This window comes from Platalea leucorodia, assembly GCF_965183815.1.
Source record: "Platalea leucorodia genome assembly, chromosome: 28".
In the NCBI taxonomy this organism is placed as follows: Eukaryota; Metazoa; Chordata; class Aves; order Pelecaniformes; family Threskiornithidae; genus Platalea; species Platalea leucorodia.
Window position 1 is genome coordinate 581181 of NC_138850.1, and position 17894 is coordinate 599074.

Below are 17894 nucleotides of genomic sequence, written 5' to 3' on the forward strand. Positions count from 1 at the left end.
CACCGGGGTCCTCAATGTCCCCTTTAGGGTCCCTCTGGGGGGGTCCCACCCCGAGATGTCCCCACCAGGGTCCTCAGTGTCCCCACTGGGGTCCTCGATGTCCCCTTTAGGGTCCCTCTGGGGGGGTCCCACCCTGAGATGTCCCCTTTAGGGTCCTCGATGTCCCCTTTAGGGTCCCCATGGGGGGGTCCCACCTCAAGATGTCCCCACCGGGGTCCTCGATGTCCCCTTTAGGGTCCCCATGGGGGGGTCCCACCCCGAGATGTCCCCACTGAGGTCCTCGATGTCCCCTTTAGGGTCCCTCTGGGGGGGTCCCACCCCGAGATGTCCCCTTTAGGGTCTTCAATGTCCCCTTTAGGGTCCCTCTGGGGGGTCCCACCCCGAGATGTCCCCTTTAGGGTCTTCAATGTCCCCTTTAGGGTCCCTCTGGGGGGTCCCACCCCGAGATGTCCCCTTTAGGGTCTTCAATGTCCCCTTTAGGGTCCCTCTGGGGGGGTCCCACCCCGAGATGTCCCCTTTAGGGTCTTCAATGTCCCCTTTAGGGTCCCTCTGGGGGGGTCCCACCCCGAGATGTCCCCTTTAGGGTCTTCAATGTCCCCTTTAGGGTCCCTCTGGGGGGTCCCACCCCGAGATGTCCCCTTTAGGGTCTTCAATGTCCCCTTTAGGGTCCCTCTGGGGGGGTCCCACCCCGAGATGTCCCCTTTAGGGTCCCTCTGGGGGGGTCCCCTGTCCCCGTCCCCCCCCGATGTCCCCTTTGCTGTAGTCCCATGTCGCCTCCGGTGTCCCCCAAGTCCTCCACCTGCTGTCACACTGTCCCATGAGTGTCCCCCCGTCCCCAACAGGTCCCCTCTCAGGGCTTCTGTCCCCCTCCTGTCCCTTTTTGGGGCCACCCATGTCACTTTTGGGGTCCCCAAACCCTCTGCCCCCCCCCCCCCAACCTGAGGGACCCAGCTCTCGCCCCGTGACGGACGCAGCAGCTTTAATTTGGGGACAAAGGGACGCGTCACCCCGCCGCGGGGACGCGCCGGCCACCGGGGGGGGGTGGCACCTGGGGGTTGGTGGCATTTTGGGGACGCGGTAGCACCAAGGGGGCGATGGTGCCTCAGGGACGTGGTGGCACCAGCGTGGGGTGGCACCGTGGGGTGGTGGCACCGTGGGGACACGGTAGCATCGCGGGGTGGTGGCACTTTGGTGACACGGAGGCTCCGGAGGGGGGGGGGGTGGTGGCACCACGAGGACCACGGTGTCACTGGGAGGTGGTGGCACTTTGGCAAGACGGGGGCTCCGGGAAGGGGGGTGGTGGTGGCACCACGGGGACACGGGGTGGTGGCACTTGGCGGGCAGGGTGGCACTGGGACACGGTGGCACTTTGGGGACGCGGGGTGGCACTTTGGGGACGCGCGGTGGCACTTTGGGGACGCGCGGTGGCACTGCCTCAACCCTGGCATTCCGACTTCTTCTGGGCGGCCTGTGGGGACAAAGAGGGGACTGAGGGGTGGACGCGGGTGTCCCCATGTCCCCGGTGTCCCATCTGTCCCCAAGGGGACCCCGATGTGACACCGTCCCCGTCCCCCAACGGGGACACAGGCGGACCTGGGTGACGCTGACACCCGTCAGGGCCTCGACGGCGGCGGGCAGGCGGGTGACGACGTCCAGGATCTCCCCCGGTAACCGCGACACCCCGATGTCACCCGAACCGCCGGCCACCACCGTCACTCGCCGTGTCCCCAACAGCGGCTGGGCCACCGCCTCCGCCACCTGGCCCCCCCCCCCCAAAAAAACCAGTGGGGTTCACCCCCAAAATCCCCTTCTTTCACCCCAAAAATGGCCCTTGGTCCCCCAAATTCCTCCCAGACTCCCCCCCCCCCCCGGCACCCCAAAATACCCCCCCCCAACCCCTTAAATGCCCCGGGGGACCCCAAAATACCCCCGGGGGACCCCAAAATACCCCTGGGGGGACCCCAAATCCTCCCGGGCTCCCCCAAAACCCCCCAATCCAAGGCGGGGGGGACACCCCAAAACCGTAGGAGGGACCCCCAAATCCATGGAGGGGGCAAAAAACCAACCCCGGGGGACCCCAAAATATCCCATGGAGCCCCCAAATCCCCCCCCAGGGACCCCAAATCCCCTCCGGACCCCTGAAACTGCCCCCACCCCCTGGGGGGACCCCAAAACCATGAGGGGGAACCCCAAAGTATCCATGTGACCCCAAAACACCCCCTTGAGCCCCCCGGAGATGCCCTAGGGACCCCAAATCCCACCCCAGGGACCCCAAATCCCCCCCAGGACCCCTCAATCTGCCCCCACCCCCTGGGGGGGACCCCAAAACCATGGAGGGGACCCCAAAGTATCCATGTGACCCCAAAACACCCCCTTGAGCCCCCCGGAGATGCCCTAGGGACCCCAAATCCCCCCCCAGAGACCCCAAATCCCCCCCAGGACCCCTGAAACTGCCCCCACCCCCTGGGGGGGACCCCAAAATCATGAGGGGGAACCCCAAAGTATCCATGTGACCCCAAAATACCCCACGGGGACCCCCAAAACACCCCCTTGAGCCCCCCAGAGATGCCATAGGGACCCCAAATCCCACCCCAGGGACCCCAAATCCCCCCCAGGACCCCTGAAACTGCCCCCACCCCATGGGGGGGGACCCCAAAACCATGGAGGGGACCCCAAAGTATCCATGTGACCCCAAAACACCCCCTTGAGCCCCCCGGAGATGCCCTAGGGACCCCAAATCCCACCCCAGGGACCCCAAATCCCCCCCAGGACCCCTCAAACTGCCCCCACCCCATGGGGGGGACCCCAAAACCGGGGCCCCCCCCCCCAAAAATACCTGGGGGAGCCGCTGCAGCACCATGTCGACGACGGCGGCCTCCTGGTACTGCCCGAACGCCTCCGCCTTCGCCGCCGTCTGCGCCGCCTCCGCCCGCGCCCGGGCGGCCACCGCCGCCGCCCGCGCCGCCCCCGTCACCTGCGCGGCACAGCTGGGTCCCCCCCGCATGCATGGGACCCCCCCCACCCCAGGGGTCCCCTGTCACCCCCCCCCCCCCCGCCCAGATGTTGGGGTCCCCGGGGTCCCCTGTCACCCCCAGACCCGGACCCAGGGGTCCCCTGTCACCCCCCTGCCCAGATTTTGGGGTCCCCGGGGTCCCCTGTCACCCCTGCCCAGATGTTGGGGTCCCCTGTCACCCCCCGATCTGGACCCTGGGGTCCCCTGTCACCCCCAGACCCGGACCCCAGGGTCCCCTGTCACCCCCCCCGCCCAGATTTTGGGGTCCCCGGGGTCCCCTGTCACCCCCGGACCCGGACCCAGGGGTCCCCTGTCACCCCCCTGCCCAGATTTTGGGGTCCCCGGGGTCCCCTGTCACCCCCCCGCCCAGATGTTGGGGTCCCCGGGGTCCCCTGTCACCCTCTGCCCAGATGTTGGGGTCCCCTGTCACCCCCCGATCTGGACCCTGGGGTCCCCTGTCACCCCCCCGCCCAGATTTTGGGGTCCCCGGGGTCCCCTGTCACCCCCGGACCCTGGGGTCCCCTGTCACCCTCTCCCCAGATGTTGGGGTCCCCTGTCACCCCCTGCCCAGATGTTGGGGTCCCCGTCACCCCCCAATCCGGACCCCGGGGTCCCCTGTCACGCCCTTCCCAGATGTTGGGGTCCCCCGAGTCCCCTGTCACCCCCCAGACCCCGGGGTCCCCTGTCACCCCCAGACCCTGGGGTCCCCTGTCACCCTCTGCCCAGATGTTGGGGACCCCTGGACCTTGGGGTCCCCTGTCACCCCCCACCCAGATGTTGGGGTCCCCGGGGTCCCCTGTCACCCCCCTGCCCAGATGTTGGGGTCCCCTGGGTCCCCCGTCACCCCCAGACCCCGGGGTCCCCTGCCACCCTCAGACCCCGGGGTCCCTGTCCCCCCCCCCCCAGATGTTGGGGTCCCCGTCACCCCCGCCCCCCCCCCCTCACCTTCATGGCTTCGGCCTCAGCCTCCGCCTGCATCATCATCTGCAGCCTGCGGAGGGGCGGAGCTTGGGAGGGGGTGGAGCCACCGGAGGGGCGGGGCTCAGGAAGGAGGGGCGGGGCTTGGAAGGGTGGGGCCTCCCAGTGAGGGTGTGGCTGTGGGGGCGTGGTCTGGCAGGGTGTGGGGCGTGGTTTGTCGGGAAGGGGGCGTGGCCTCTCATCAAAGAGCCCGGGCTTCCCATAAAAGGGGCGTGGCCCTTTAAAGGGGCCATGACTGCAGCCTGGTGGGGGTGTGGCTTAATGAAGAGGGCGGGGCTCCCCATTTAAAGGGGCGGGGCTTCCCCAAGGAGGCGGGGCCCACCAGGTGGGGGTGTGGCTTGGCAGATGGGGCGGGGCTCCCTATTTAAAGGGGCAGGGCTTCCCCCAAGGAGGCGGGGCCCACCAGGTGGGGGTGTGGCTTGGCAGATGGGGCGGGGCTTCCCATTTAAAGGGGCAGGGCTTCCCCCAAGGAGGCGGGGCCCACCAGGTGGGGGTGTGGCTTGGCAGATGGGGCGGGGCTCCCCATTTAAAGGGGCAGGGCTTCCCCCAAGGAGGCGGGGCCCACCAGGTGGGGGTGTGGCTTGGCAGATGGGGTGGGGCTCCCCATTTAAAGGGGCGGGGCTTCCCCAAGGAGGCGGGGCCCACCAGGTGTGGGTGTGGCTTGGCAGATGGGGCAGGGCTCCCCATTTAAAGGGGCAGGGCTTCCCTCGAGGAGGTGGGGCCCACTGGGTGGGGGTGTGGCTTGGCAGATGGGGCGGGGCTTCCCATTTAAAGGGGCAGGGCTTCCCCCAAGATGGTGGGCCCCACCGGGTGGGGAAGGGGCCGGACTCACCGCTCGGCCTCGGCCAGGCGCTCGAGGCGGTAACGCTCGGCCTCGGCGGGTTTGCGGACGGTGGCCTCCAGCTCCCGTTCGCGCCGCCCGATCTCGTGCTCCTGCAGCTGCGCCTGCTGCGCCCGTTCCACCACCAGCACCTGCGCCCGCTGCTCCTCGATCTGCTGCTTCGTCTTCGCCACCTGCCCCCGTGACACCCCCTCAGCACCCAGGCGGATGGCGGGGGGACCCTGGCGTCTTGGGGGGGGGGGGGACGGACACCCCTCAGGGACCCAGGTGTTGGGGGGACCTTGGTGTTTTTGGGGGTGCCAAGGGGTGGGGAGACCCAGGTGTGTGGGTGTCTGGGGGGGGACCCAGGCGTCTGGGGGGGACCCAGGTGTTTTGGGGGGGGGGGGAGGGCAAGGTGCTGGGGAGACCCAGGTATCCAGAGCACCCAGGTGTCTGGAGGGGGACCTAAGCATCCCAGGGGACCCATATTTTAGGGGGGACCCCAGGATCTGGGGGATGCAAGTGTCCTGGGGGGGACCCAGGCATTTGGGGGGGGACCCAGGCGTCCTGGGGGGGGTGCAGAGGGCACCCAGGTGTCCTGGGGAGGGGACCCAGGCACCCAGGACCACGTCACGGGGGGGTCCCAGGTGCCTGGGGGGGGGGGTCCCAGACATCCCAGGGGGGTTCCAGGCATCCCAGTAAGGGGACCCAGGCATTCGGAGGGGACCCAGGCGTCCTGGGGGGGTGCAGAGGGGACCCAGGTGTCCCGGGGAGGGGACCCAGGCGTTTGGGGGGGTCCCAGGCGTTTGGGGGGTCCCGGGCGCCCGGGGTACCTGCAGCTGGTAGGCCAGGTCAGCCTGGGCTTTGCGGGCGCTGACGGCGGCGTCGCACAGCGCCTGCTGCACCTGGAAGTCGCGCTGGGCCTGCGCCATCGCCGTCTCGCTCAGCAGCTGCGCCGAGACCTGCTCCTGGCGCGCCCGCGCCTCCTGCGGGGAGACGGGGACGTGGGGGACACCGGGGGACACCGGGGGACACCGGGGGACAAGGGGGAGATGGGGACGTGGGGGACACCGGGGACAAGGGGGACACCGGGGGACAAGGGGGACAAGGGGGAGACGGGGACATGGGGGACACTGGGGACAAGGGGGACACCGGGGGACACCGGGGGACAAGGGGGAGATGGGGACGTGGGGGACACCGGGGACAAGGGGGACACCGGGGGACACCGGGGGACAAGGGGGAGACGGGGACGTGGGGGACACCGGGGACAAGGGGGACACCGGGGGACAAGGGGGAGACGGGGACATGGGGGACACCGGGGACAAGGGGGACACCGGGGGACACCGGGGGACAAGGGGGAGACGGGGACGTGGGGGACACTGGGGACAAGGGGGACACCGGGGGACAAGGGGGACACGGGGGACACCGGGGGACATGGGGACAAAGGGACATGGGGGACACCGGGGGACAAGAGGGACACGGGGACGTGGGGGACACCAGGGGACAAGGGGAAGTGGGGGACACTGGGGCGCATGGAGACAAAGGGACATGGGGGACACTGGGGAACAAGGGGGACACTGGGGCGCATGCGGACAAGGGGACGTGGGGGACACCGGGGGACAAGGGGGACAAGGGGATGTGGGGGACACCGGGGGACGTGGGGACAAAGGGACGTGGGGGACACGGGGATGTGGGGGACACCGGGGGACAAGGGGACATGGGGGACAAGAGGGACACTGAGGGACAAGGGGGACACGGGGACGTGGGGGACACCGGGGACACTGGGGCGCATGGGGACACGGGGACAAGGGGAACACTGGGGCGTATGGGGACAAGGGGACGTGGGGGACACCGGGGGACAAGGAGACGTGGGGACATGGGGATGTGGGGGACACCGGGGCGCATGGGGACAAGGGGATGTGGGGGACACTGGGGGACAAGGGGACATGGGGGACACCGGGGGATAAGGGGGACACCGGGGGACACGGGGACAAGGGGACGTGGGGGACACGGGGGCATAAGGGGACGTGGGGACATGGGGGACACCAGGGGACAAGGGGGACACTGGGGTGCATGGGGACAAGGGGACGTGGGGGACACCGGGGCATAAGGGGACGTGGGGACAAGGGGGACACTGGGGGACAAGGGGACAAAGGGATGTGGGGGACACCGGGGAGGCATGGGGACAAGGAGGGACGCAGAGGGACATGGGGACACTGTGGGGACACCGTGGGATGGGGGGCAAGGGGACATGGGGACACTGTGGGGACACTGTGGGGACACCGGGGGACACTGGAGGATAAGGGGACATTGGGGACGGGGGGACACGGGGACACCAGGGGACAGGAGGGGACACCCGAAACTGGGGGCACAGGGATAGAGGGGGACACCGGGGGTTGGGGTGACGGGGGGGGACGCGGGGGTGACAGAGGTGACGTGCTCACGCGGATGCCAGCGTCCCGCTTGGCTTCGGCCTCCCCGACGCGGGCGTCGCGCTGGACCTGCGCCGTGCGGCCCTTCCCCAGCGAGTGCAGGTAGTCCTGGGGACAGGGGGGGACGTGGGGACGCTGTCACCCCCCTCGTCCCACGTGCCACCTGGCCATCGTGGATGGCCTTCAGAGTCTACCTGACCATGTTGTCACCCTTGTCCCCACCATGTCCCCATGTCCCTGGTGCCACCTGGCCATCGTGGATGTCCTTCAGAGTCTACCCGACCATGTCCTTGTCCCCACAGTGTCCCCATGTCCCTGGTGCCACCTGCCCATTGTAGATGCCCTTCAGAGTCTACCCAACCATGTCCTTGTCCCCACAGTGTCCCCATGTCCCTGGTGCCACCTGCCCATTGTAGATGCCCTTCAGAGTCTACCCAACCATGTCCTTGTCCCCACAGTGTCCCCATGTCCCTGGTGCCACCTGGTCATTGTGGATGTCCTTCAGAGTCTACCCAACCATGTCCTTGTCCCCACAGTGTCCCCATGTCCCTGGTGCCACCTGGTCATCATGGATGTCCTTCAGAGTCTACCCGACCATGTCCTTGTCCCCACAGTGTCCCCATGTCCCTGGTGCCACCTGCCCATTGTAGATGCCCTTCAGAGTCTACCCAACCATGTCCTTGTCCCCACAGTGTCCCCATGTCCCTGGTGCCACCTGCCCATTGTGGATGTCCTTCAGAGTCTACCCAACCATGTCCTTGTCCCCACAGTGTCCCCATGTCCCTGGTGCCACCTGGTCATCATGGATGTCCTTCAGAGTCTACCCAACCATGTCCTTGTCCCCACAGTGTCCCCATGTCCCTGGTGCCACCTGCCCATTGTAGATGTCCTTCAGAGTCTACCTGACCACGTTGTCACCCATGTCCCCCCTGTGTCCCCATGTCCCTGGTGCCACCTAGCCGCTATAGATGTTCTTCAGAGTCTACCTGACCACGTTGTCACCCTTGTCCCCACCTTGTCCCCATGTCCCTGGTGCCACCTGGTCATCATGGATGTCCTTCAGAGTCTACCCGACCATGTTGTCACCCTTGTCCCCACCATGTCCCCCCCCAGTGTCACCCGGTCATCGTGGATGCCCTTCAGGGTGTCGCTGACCATGACGACACCCTTGTCCCCACCGTGTCCCCCCCCAGTGTCACCCGGTCATCGTGGATGTCCTTCAGGGTGTCACTGACCACGTTGTCACCCTTGTCCCCCCCCGTGTCCCCCCCCGGTGTCACCTGGTCGTCGTGGATGTCCTTCAGGGTGTAGCTGACCACGCTGATCCCCATGTTGACGAGGTCGGACGAGGCCACGTTGAAAACCTGCTCCGAAAACTTCTGCCGGTCCTTGTAGATCTCCTGGGGGGCGGGGCATTGGGGGGTGGGGCTTAGGGGGGTGGGGCAGAGGGGGGCGTGGCCTCCCAAGGGGGTGGGGTCACGACAGTAGAGCTTGGGCCAAGGGGCAGAGGTCCCGCCAGGGGCGTGGCCTCAGCTGGGTGGGTGTGGCCTCTAGAAGGGGCGTGGCTTCACAGACCAAGGGCGGGGCTTCCCGCAAATGGAGGGCGGGGCTTCCAACAGTGGGTGGGGCTTCCATTGGTGCAGGGCTTGTAATAGTGGGTGTGGCTTGCTGGGGGGTGCGTGGCTTTGCTGGGGGGCGTGGCTTTTTTGCCAGGGGCGTGGCTTTTGGGGGCGTGGCTTTTTGACAGGGGTGTGGCTTTTTTTGCCGGGGGTGTGGCTTTTTTGCCAGGGGCGTGGCTGGGGGGGCGTGGCTTTTTGCAGGGGTGTGGCTTTGCAGGGGCGTGGTTTTGCTGGGGGCGTGGCTTTTTGCCAGGGGCGTGGCTTTTGGGGGCGTGGCTTTTTGACAGGGGTGTGGCTTTTTTGCCAGGGGTGTGGTGGTGGGGCGTGGCTTTTTGTGGGGGTGTGGCTTTGCAGGGGCGTGGCTTTGCTGGGGGCGTGGCTTTTTGCCAGGGGCGTGGCTTTTTCAGGAGGGGTGTAGCTTTTTTGCTGGGGGCGTGGCTTTGTTGCCTGGGGGGTGTGGCTTTTTTGCCAGGGGGCGTGGCTCTTTTTTTTTTTTTTGCGGGGGGGGCGTGGCTTTTTGCCATGGGGGCGTGGCTTCCAAGGAGGTGCAGGCCTTTGTGAAAGGGGCGTGGCTGGCCCCAAAGGGGGGCGTGGCTGGCCCCCCCCCCCCCCTCACCTCCACGGTCATGTGGGCCATGATGGCGCGCTGGTGGCCCTCCAGGGTCTCGAGGGCGATCTGGGCGATCTCGCTCTCCGATTTGCCCAGGAACATCTGGCAGGCGGCCGCCAGCATCTCCTTGTTCTGCCCCTGGATCTTCACCTGCGGGAGACGCCCGCCTTCGCACACGCGTGTCCCGCACACGCCTGCCCCGCACACGCGTGTCCCCCGGGGGCCCACCGCCGCAGCGTGACCCCTTTAAGAGGCAGAAGGGTGTGAATCCCCTCCAGCAAAGCCCTTTTAAAGGGATACCACCCCCCCCCGTCCGGATATTTTGGGGGGGCCCACCACGACAAGAGCCTTTCAAGAGGCTGCTGCCCCTTACAGAAGGTTTATGGGGGGGCCCCATGACAACGCCCTTTTAAGAGAATGCCTGTCTGAGGTGGGGTCCACCCTATCAGACCCCTTTTAAGATGATGATGCTCCTCCCAGAGAGCACGCTTTATCCTTCAGGAAATATTTACCCTTTGGGGTGGGGTCTATGATGATATTTTAAAGCTACACTGCCCCTTTAAAGGGATGGTGGGCCCCACCATGCCGAGCCCCTTTTAAGCAGACCCCTCCCCAATACGTAGCACTGGGGGACCCCCTTGTGCCAAGCCCCTTTTAAGAGGGCTGGTGGGGACCACTACGGTGAGCCCTTTTAAGAGTGTGTGTGTCCCCCCCCTCACTCTAGAGCAGGACAAGCCCGTTTTAAGAGGACCCCGCCCCAAAGCCGAAGTGGGCCCCACCACTGCAGCTCTTAAAAGGGGCTGCACCGGTGGCTCCTGGGGGTTGTTGGGACGCGGGGTGGGGGTGACACGGGGTTGGGGTGACACGGGGTGGGGGTGACACGGGGGTGGGGGTGACACGGGGGTACCTGGGCGATGCCGGTGACGGAGATGGGGACGCCGTGGCGGGTGTAGACCTTCTCACTGCGTACGTTGAGGGTCAGGGTGTTCAGGGAGATCCTGGGGGGAGGACGCGTCACCCTGACGTCACCCCGTGTCCCTTCGTGTCCCCCGCATACCCTCTCGTGTCACCCCCCCACGTCCCCCCTCATGTGTGTGTCCCCCCCCCAGTTCCCATGATACCACGTCCCCCCATGCCACCGTCCCCCCCCATGTCCCCCCCAAATGTCCCCCCCCATGTCCCCACCCTGTCCCCCCCCATGTCCCCACCCTGTCCCCCCCCCCCCCAAATGTCCCCTCACCGCTGGATCTGCTGCAGACAGGGCACCACCAGCACCCGACCCCCGGCCACCATCACGGGGGGGCTGCGACAGAAACCTACGGGGACATAAAAGTAAGTGGGGACCCCAAAGAGTCGGGGGGGGGGGGGACACCCCAAGAGTCCGGGGGGGGACCCAGGAGGATGGGGGGGCACCCAGGCACCCGGGGGGGGGGACCCAGGAGGATGGGGGGGGACCCGAAGAGTCCAGGGGGGACCCAGGAGAATGGGGGGGACCCCAAGAGTCGGGGGGGGGGGGGTACCCAGGAGGATGGGGGGGGACCCAGGAGGACACCCAGACACCCGAGGGGGGACCCAGACACCGGGGGGGGGGACCCCAAGAGCCCAGGGGAGGACCCGGGGGGGGACCCAGGAGGCTGGGGGGGACCCCAAGAGTCCAGGGGGGGAGACGGGGGGTCACCCAGGCACCCGGGGGGGGACCCAGGCGTCCAGGGGGGGACCCAGGAGCCCCGGGGGGGGACACCCCCCAACTCACCCGACACCACCATGGCCTCGTTGGGGCCACACGTGAAGAACATCTCGGCGGGAACCGGCGGGGAGACCCCCGACCCCCACCCCCGTACCCCCCCCTCCCGCTGCCTCCCGCTGCAGCGCGGCCCCACCCACCCCGGAGCCGCCACTATCCCGGCAGCCCCCGCGGCAGCGTTTCCCCTCCACCGCCCACCCCGCCCCGGCGGAGGGGCAGCAGGACCCAGCCTCGCCAATTCCCCGTATTCTGCCCAGCGACCCGTGACGCCATCAGCTTCTCGCCGTCCCATTGGTCACTCCCCGGTTTGTCTTACTATAAAATCTCCTGGGAGCCGCGGCTCCTCTCTCCCCCTCGTTTCCCCCTCCCCCGTGCTCCCCTTAGGGCTCCGGGGCCCGACTGCCCCCCTATAGGGAGCTGCCCCCCTATAAGGAGCTGCCCCCTATAGCGAACTACACTCCTATAGGGAGCGGCCCCCCCAACATGGCGGCGTTTGGGCAAGCGCCCTCAACAGACATGGCCGCTCCGGCTTCACCAGCGCCCTCTGCGCCTGCGCCGCAGGTGGAGGGCGGGGGGTTTTTCCACCGCGCATGCGCAACGAGCCGTTCTGAGGGCGGGGCGGGCGGAAGCGCGGCGTCGCGCTGGGGCTTTGCGCATGCGCGGGCGGAAGTGAGCGCCCGCCCCTGGATAAGAGGCCGGGAGACCCCGTCGGGGCCCTTTTTCCTTCGCGGGAGCCGCAGCCGCCGCCATGTGAGTGCGGCGCGGCCGGGGCTTCCCCGGGTCCGGAGGGGGGATCCGGGGCTCCGAAGGGGCTGGAGGGGACCGGGGAGGGGGCGTGAGGCCGCTTGGGGACGGGGCCTTGGGGTGGGGAGGCCCTGAGGTGGGAGTTGGGGGGCTCAGGCCTGTGAGGGGACCCTGAGGTGGGAGTTGGGGGGCTCTGGGGTAGGACTTGGGGGGCTCAGGCCTGGGGGGGGCCCTGAGGTGGGAGTTGGGGGGCCCAGGCCTGTGAGGGGACCCTGAGGTGGGAGTTGGGGGGCCCTGAGGTGGGAGTTGGGGGGCTCAGGCCTGTGAGGGGACCCTGAGGTGGGAGTTGGGGGGCTCTGGGGTAGGAGTTGGGGGGCTCAGGCCTGGAGGGGGGGGCCCTGAGGTAGGAGTTGGGGGGCTCAGGCCTGTGGGGGGGCCCTGAGGTAGGAGTTGGGGGGCTCTGGGGAAGGAGTTAGGGGGCTCAGGCCTGTGGGGGTGCTCAGACCTGCGGGGGGGCCCTGAGGTAGGAGTTGGGGGCCCTGAGGTGGGAGTTGGGGGGCTCTGGGGTAGGAGTTCGGGGGCTCAGGCCCGGGGGGGGGGCCCTGAGGTGGGAGTTGGGGGGCTCAGGCCTGTGGGGGGCCCTGAGGTGGGAGTTGGGGGCCCTGAGGTGGGAGATGGGGGGCTCTGGGGTAAGAGTTGGGGAGCTCAGGCCTGTGAGGGGACCCTGAGGTGGGAGTTGGGGGGTCTGGGGTAGGAGTTGGAGGGCTCAGGCCTGTGGGGGGCCCTGAGGTGGGAGTTGGGGGGCCCTGAGGTGGGAGTTGGGGGGCTCAGGCCTGTGGGGGGACCCTGAGGTAGGAGTTGGGGGGTCTGGGGTAGGAGTTGGTGGGTTCAGGCCTGTGGGGGGGCTCTGGGGTAAGAGTTGGGGGGCTCAGGCCTGTGGGGAGGCCCTGAGGTGGGAGTTGGGGGGCTCTGGGGTAGGACTTGGGGGGCTCAGGCCTGTGGGGGGCCCTGAGGTGGGAGTTGGGGGACCTTGAGGTGGGAGTTGGGGGGCTCAGGCCTGTGGGGGGACCCTGAGGTAGGAGTTGGGGGGCTCAGACCTGTGCGGGGGCTCTGGGGTGGGAGTTGGGGGGCTCTGGGGTAGGAGTTGGGGGGCTCTGGGGTAGGGGGGGCTCTGGCTTAGGGGGGGTTGAGGTAGGATTTGGGGGGCTCAGATGTGTGAGGGGGGGCCCTGAGGTAGGAGTTGGGGGGCTCTCGAGGCTGCAGGAGGTGGCTGTGCCTTTTTTGGGGGGTCTGGAGGGTGTTTGGGGGGTCCCTGGGCTGGGGGCTGTGGGGTGTGCAGGGGGTCGGGGTTTCCCTCTGCCCCCCAGTAGCTGGTCTTCGCGCTCACCAGTAACACCGGGACTGTGCGATTGTCCCAGCGCAGACCCCGTTCCTCGCGTACACCCTAACCCCCCCAAACACGAGACCCTCGGGGGTCCCTCGTTGACGGGGACACCCCTCGGTGTGCGTCACACAACACCATGATGCACCGGCCTCCCTTCACGCTTGTACGTTACACCCTGACGCCCACCGTCCCGACTTGGCGGGCGCTCGAGGAGTCACAAACCCAGGGGGACACCCCCGTGTCACATCCAGGGCTTGGGGACACCCCTGGGCCACCTTGTCACCTCCGGGAGGTTGGGGGACCCCCCCTTATCTGCGTAGACACCCCACCCGTGGGTGCTTGAACACCCCACGTGGGTGTTTAGGTGTGCGCCGGTGGTACCCAGTGAAAAGTCCTAGGGGACCCCCTGCCTGTGAGGTGTTCCCAGAGCCTTCCCAGTTTATACTGGGAAGGATATTTAACGTCACTGGGACCCGTAGGCACTTGTTTTTCTGCTTTTAGTTAAAGGGCTTGATCTAGGCACCCCGGTTATGGGGTTTAGGGGGGATCACAGGGGGGAAGGGGGGGGGACACAAGCGTCTTTCCTGACCCCCATCCCATTCCCTCCCCAGCATGACCGACTGGGAGACGGCCCCCGCCGTCACCGAGACCCCCGACATCAAACTCTTCGGCAAATGGAGCACCGACGACGTGCAGATCAACGACATCTCCCTCCAGGTATTTTATTTTGGGGGGGGGGTAGAGGGGCACAAAGGGAGCGTAACGGGGGTTTTCCCCCATCCCACCCGTCGACGGGAGGGCTCTGACGTCATACCCCACCAGGATTACATCGCCGTAAAGGAAAAATACGCCAAGTACCTGCCCCACAGCGCCGGGCGTTACGCGGCCAAGCGGTTTCGTAAAGCCCAATGCCCCATCGTCGAGCGCCTCACCAATTCCATGATGATGCACGGCCGGAACAACGGCAAGAAATTAATGACCGTGCGCATCGTTAAGCACGCCTTCGAGATCATCCATCTGCTCACCGGGGAGGTGAGAAGGGTCCTGGGGGGGCTGGTTTTGGGTGCTGGGGGGCTGGTTTTGGGTGCTGGGGGGCTGGGTTTGGGTCCTGGGATGGAGTTTGGATGCTGGAGGAGGGGTTTTAGGTCCTAGGAGATTGGTTTTAGGGCGCCGGGGGGTGGTTTGGGCACCGGGGGTGTTGGTTTTTGGGTACTGGGGGGATGTTTTTGGGTGCCAGAGGGTGGGTTTGGGTGTTTTTGGGTGCTGGGAGGACTTTTTTGGGTGCGGGGGGACTGATTTCTCTCCTGTCCTGCGGCAGAACCCCCTTCAAGTCCTGGTGAATGCCATCATTAACTCCGGACCCCGCGAGGACTCGACCCGTATCGGTCGCGCCGGTACCGTCCGTAGACAGGCCGTGGACGTGTCCCCCCTGCGCCGCGTCAACCAGGTACCTCCCCTCTTCATCCCTGACCCCCGAGGGGCTGCCACCCCCCTGTCCCCACGTCCCCAACGTCCTTTTTTTTCTGTCCCCTCCTCACCCCAGGCCATCTGGCTGCTGTGTACCGGAGCTCGCGAAGCCGCTTTCCGTAACATCAAAACCATCGCCGAGTGTTTGGCCGACGAACTCATCAACGCCGCCAAGGTGAGGAGGGGGTTGGAACTGTCACCGCTGTCCCCTTCTCTCACGAGTTGGGGACGCAACGGACCCCCCAAAACTGACTTACACCCATCTCGCCCCCACCCAGGGCTCTTCCAACTCCTACGCCATCAAGAAGAAGGACGAACTGGAGCGCGTGGCCAAGTCCAACCGTTAAAAAGCCACCGTTGTCACCCCCCTGGGCCCCCCCAATAAAATTCACGGGCTCTGTGTCCCGTCCCCCTTTCGTCCTCCCTGTGCTGTGGGGTTGGGGACGCACCGGTGGGGTTGGGGGGGGGGGGGTCCCCAAAGCGGGGAGCTGAGCAGGGGGTGGCGGCTCCGTGGCCTTGTCCCCAGGCCTCGTTCTTTCCCCTCCCCCCCCGGGAAAAGTTTGGGTGCTCCCCTGCTGCCGTGCCCCCCCCCCCTTTTTGCACCCCAATTTTTCCCTGTTAGGGGAAGAAAGGATTGGGATAAATAGAGCCGGGATGAAGCCGGCACCTCCCCACGGCGAGGGGGAGCGGGATCCGGTCTGGGAACTGGCTCCTCGGTGGCCCGGGACCCCCGCCGAGGCCGGCGCGGGGTTTGGGGGTGCTCCCTAAACGCAGGGGGGGGTGGCAGGGGACGGGGGGTGTGTGTCCCCCCTCCCGCCGCCTCGCCGCGGCTCACGCGGGCAGGGCAGGGCACCGCGGTGGGTGTGACGGCGGCGGACGTCCTTCTCGATCCCGGCGCCGCCGGAGTCAAGCGGCACCTCGGCGAGCTCCGACCGCTGCCGGATTCGGGGTGCAGGTGAGGACGGAGGGGCTGAGCCCCCCAAGTTGGGGGGCAGCAGGCTGGGGGGGGGCCGGCTGAGCTGGGAACGGGTGTGAGTGCTTCCACCTTGAAGGTTGGACCCCCCCAAAATATTTTTTTTGGGGGGGTTTGGTTTCTCCAGGGGGGTTTTGGTGTCTCCGAGGGGGGTTCTTGGCACCCTAGGGTGGGGGGGTGCGCGTGGGTTTGGGGGCGATTTGGCTCGAGTACCCCATAAATTCGGGTGTCCCCAACCCCGCGCCGCCGGTTGTGCTTATCGCTGCTGGGTAAACACCGTCTCGCTCTTTCCGCCTACCCAGGGACATGGCTGCCGCCGCCGCCGTCACCGCCGCCACGGCTGGGGACACCGAGGGGGTCTCCCCCCTGGATTGCGTCATCTGCTTCGCCCCCTACGATCGTCTCTTCAAGGTGCCCAAGGCGTTGGGGTGCGGTCACACCTTCTGCCTCGAATGCCTGGCCAGGGTCACCGTAACGGCCCCCGCCGCTCCCACCTTGCTCTGCCCCGTCTGCCGCCGCCCCACGGCGTTACCCCGTCACCGCGGACCCCCGGCTTTGCCTACCCGCGCCGATCTCCTGGCTCTCCTACCCCCCGGCCCCACCGGTTCCGTCCGCTTCAGTCGTCCCAAGGGGCTTCTCTACGTCCCCCCCGGCCACCCCAAACCCCCCGACCAGGTCCCCACCGTCACCCTCAGCCTGGAATTGGGGCGACCCGAGCCCCCCGCTCCCCCTAACCAGGGGCGGTCCTGGACCTCTGGCCGGTGGTCTCTGTACCGAGCGGTGGTCTTGATGGTGGCCTTAATGGTGGGAGGGGGCTTGGTGCTTTGCGGAGTCTTCCTCTTCTTCCTCCAGCCCCTGGCGTGCGGTGAGGGGGGACCGGTGACAAACAGCACCTGGGGAGAACCGGGCTGGCCGCCATATTAAGAAGTAATCCCCCCCCACCTCGTCACGTTGTAGACCCCCACGGTGTCTTGGTGGCCCACGGGGACAAGTCCCCCGCTCCCATGGCTCTGGGGGGGACACCCACCTCGGGGTCAGGATTTTGGGGGGGTCACAGGACCAGTCCTGTGTCCCCCCCTCCCCCGTATTAAACCAGGTTGTTTTCCTTGGATGCCGGCTGTGTCCGGGTGTTTCTTTTTCCACCCCTGATCCCAAGGGCAACCCCCTCCCTGAGTCGGGACGCCTGGGTCCCGTGGTTGCGGGTTGGATTTTTGGGCTGTAAATGGCCGATTTTTGGTTCAGCAGAGGGAGAGGAACGTTGTTGGGACGCCTGTGTCCCTGGTCGATGGGGGTTTGGGGGTGGTTAGGGGTGACAAAGTGTCCAATTCCTCCCCCTGTCCCTCTTAGAGTTGGTTGTTCCCCTCCCTTTCCCACCCTCCCGTGGTGCCTGGCACAGCCGCCACCTTCCCCTATCAGCGCCGTCCCCGGTACTGGTGGCACGGGGTAGGGACGGTGTTCGGCGCTGGTGTGTGTTTTGGGGGTGTGTGGGAGGGTTGGACCCGGTACTGCAGCCGAAAGGGAGTGGGGGACGGGGACACCCACCTGGGTTTTTTGGGGGGGGGGGGTGTGGTGTGCGGTTGTGAACAGTCACCCTGAAAGCAGCCAGGGTGGTTGTACCTGGTGCTGGACCGACTGATTCCAGGATCAGCCTGGACCCAGGAACAGCCAAACTCAAGAACAATCAGATCCGGGAACAGCCGGATCCTTTCTCTGGCCTTGCTGACACCCCCCGCCCCAAAGCTGAGCCTAACGCATGGAGGACGACTGTGAGCTTGGCCTACAGCTCTCCAGCCGTACCGGGGTACCCCTGGTCTGGGGAGGTACCCAACCCCGGTGGTTGGAGTACGGTGTAGTTCCCCTTTCATGGTTAAACACCACAACAGACACATGAGAAGAAGCGGGGTCCGGTTGTCCACTAAAGTGCGACTGTACATATGAGAAACCAGACCCCGGATACAACAGTCTGCGCGTACAGGACCCGACCTAACGCTGTGCTCGAACGTACAGCCCCAGCCACAGACTCTCCGCCTGTGCTCGCACCTCGCCGCAGCTGGTTGTGAGCTACAGTCGGACAAATACAGCATAAAAACTGGATCTAGTTGCACCAACA

General features: G+C 66.8%; 2 protein-coding genes across 3 annotated transcripts; one reads left to right on the top strand and one right to left on the bottom strand.

The window, feature by feature from the left end:
• Positions 1 to 962: 962 nt before the first annotated feature.
• Positions 963 to 11306, bottom strand: FLOT1 (flotillin 1). Of its 2 annotated transcripts, XM_082334004.1 has the most exons (12): positions 11226 to 11306; positions 10713 to 10788; positions 10380 to 10470; positions 9479 to 9622; positions 8524 to 8643; positions 7256 to 7351; positions 5645 to 5797; positions 4824 to 5005; positions 3959 to 4004; positions 2837 to 2974; positions 1594 to 1758; positions 963 to 1468 (listed from the first exon to the last, which is right to left on the bottom strand). In XM_082334004.1, exons 1-12 carry the CDS (start codon positions 11266 to 11268, stop codon positions 1436 to 1438), a joined length of 1287 nt encoding a protein of 428 aa, XP_082190130.1. In that variant the 5' UTR covers positions 11269 to 11306; the 3' UTR covers positions 963 to 1435. The 2 variants fall into 2 exon arrangements, with proteins under 2 accessions (XP_082190130.1, XP_082190131.1); XM_082334005.1 differs by lacking the exon at positions 2837 to 2974.
• A 499-nt stretch (positions 11307 to 11805) lies between these two features.
• RPS5 (ribosomal protein S5) lies at positions 11806 to 15220 on the top strand. Its single transcript, XM_082334014.1, has 6 exons — positions 11806 to 11966; positions 13956 to 14061; positions 14167 to 14376; positions 14663 to 14791; positions 14888 to 14986; positions 15090 to 15220. The coding sequence occupies exons 2-6, from the start codon at positions 13957 to 13959 to the stop codon at positions 15156 to 15158; spliced, it is 612 nt and encodes a 203-aa protein (XP_082190140.1). The 5' UTR covers positions 11806 to 11966; position 13956; the 3' UTR covers positions 15159 to 15220.
• The last annotated feature ends 2674 nt before the right edge of the window (positions 15221 to 17894 follow it).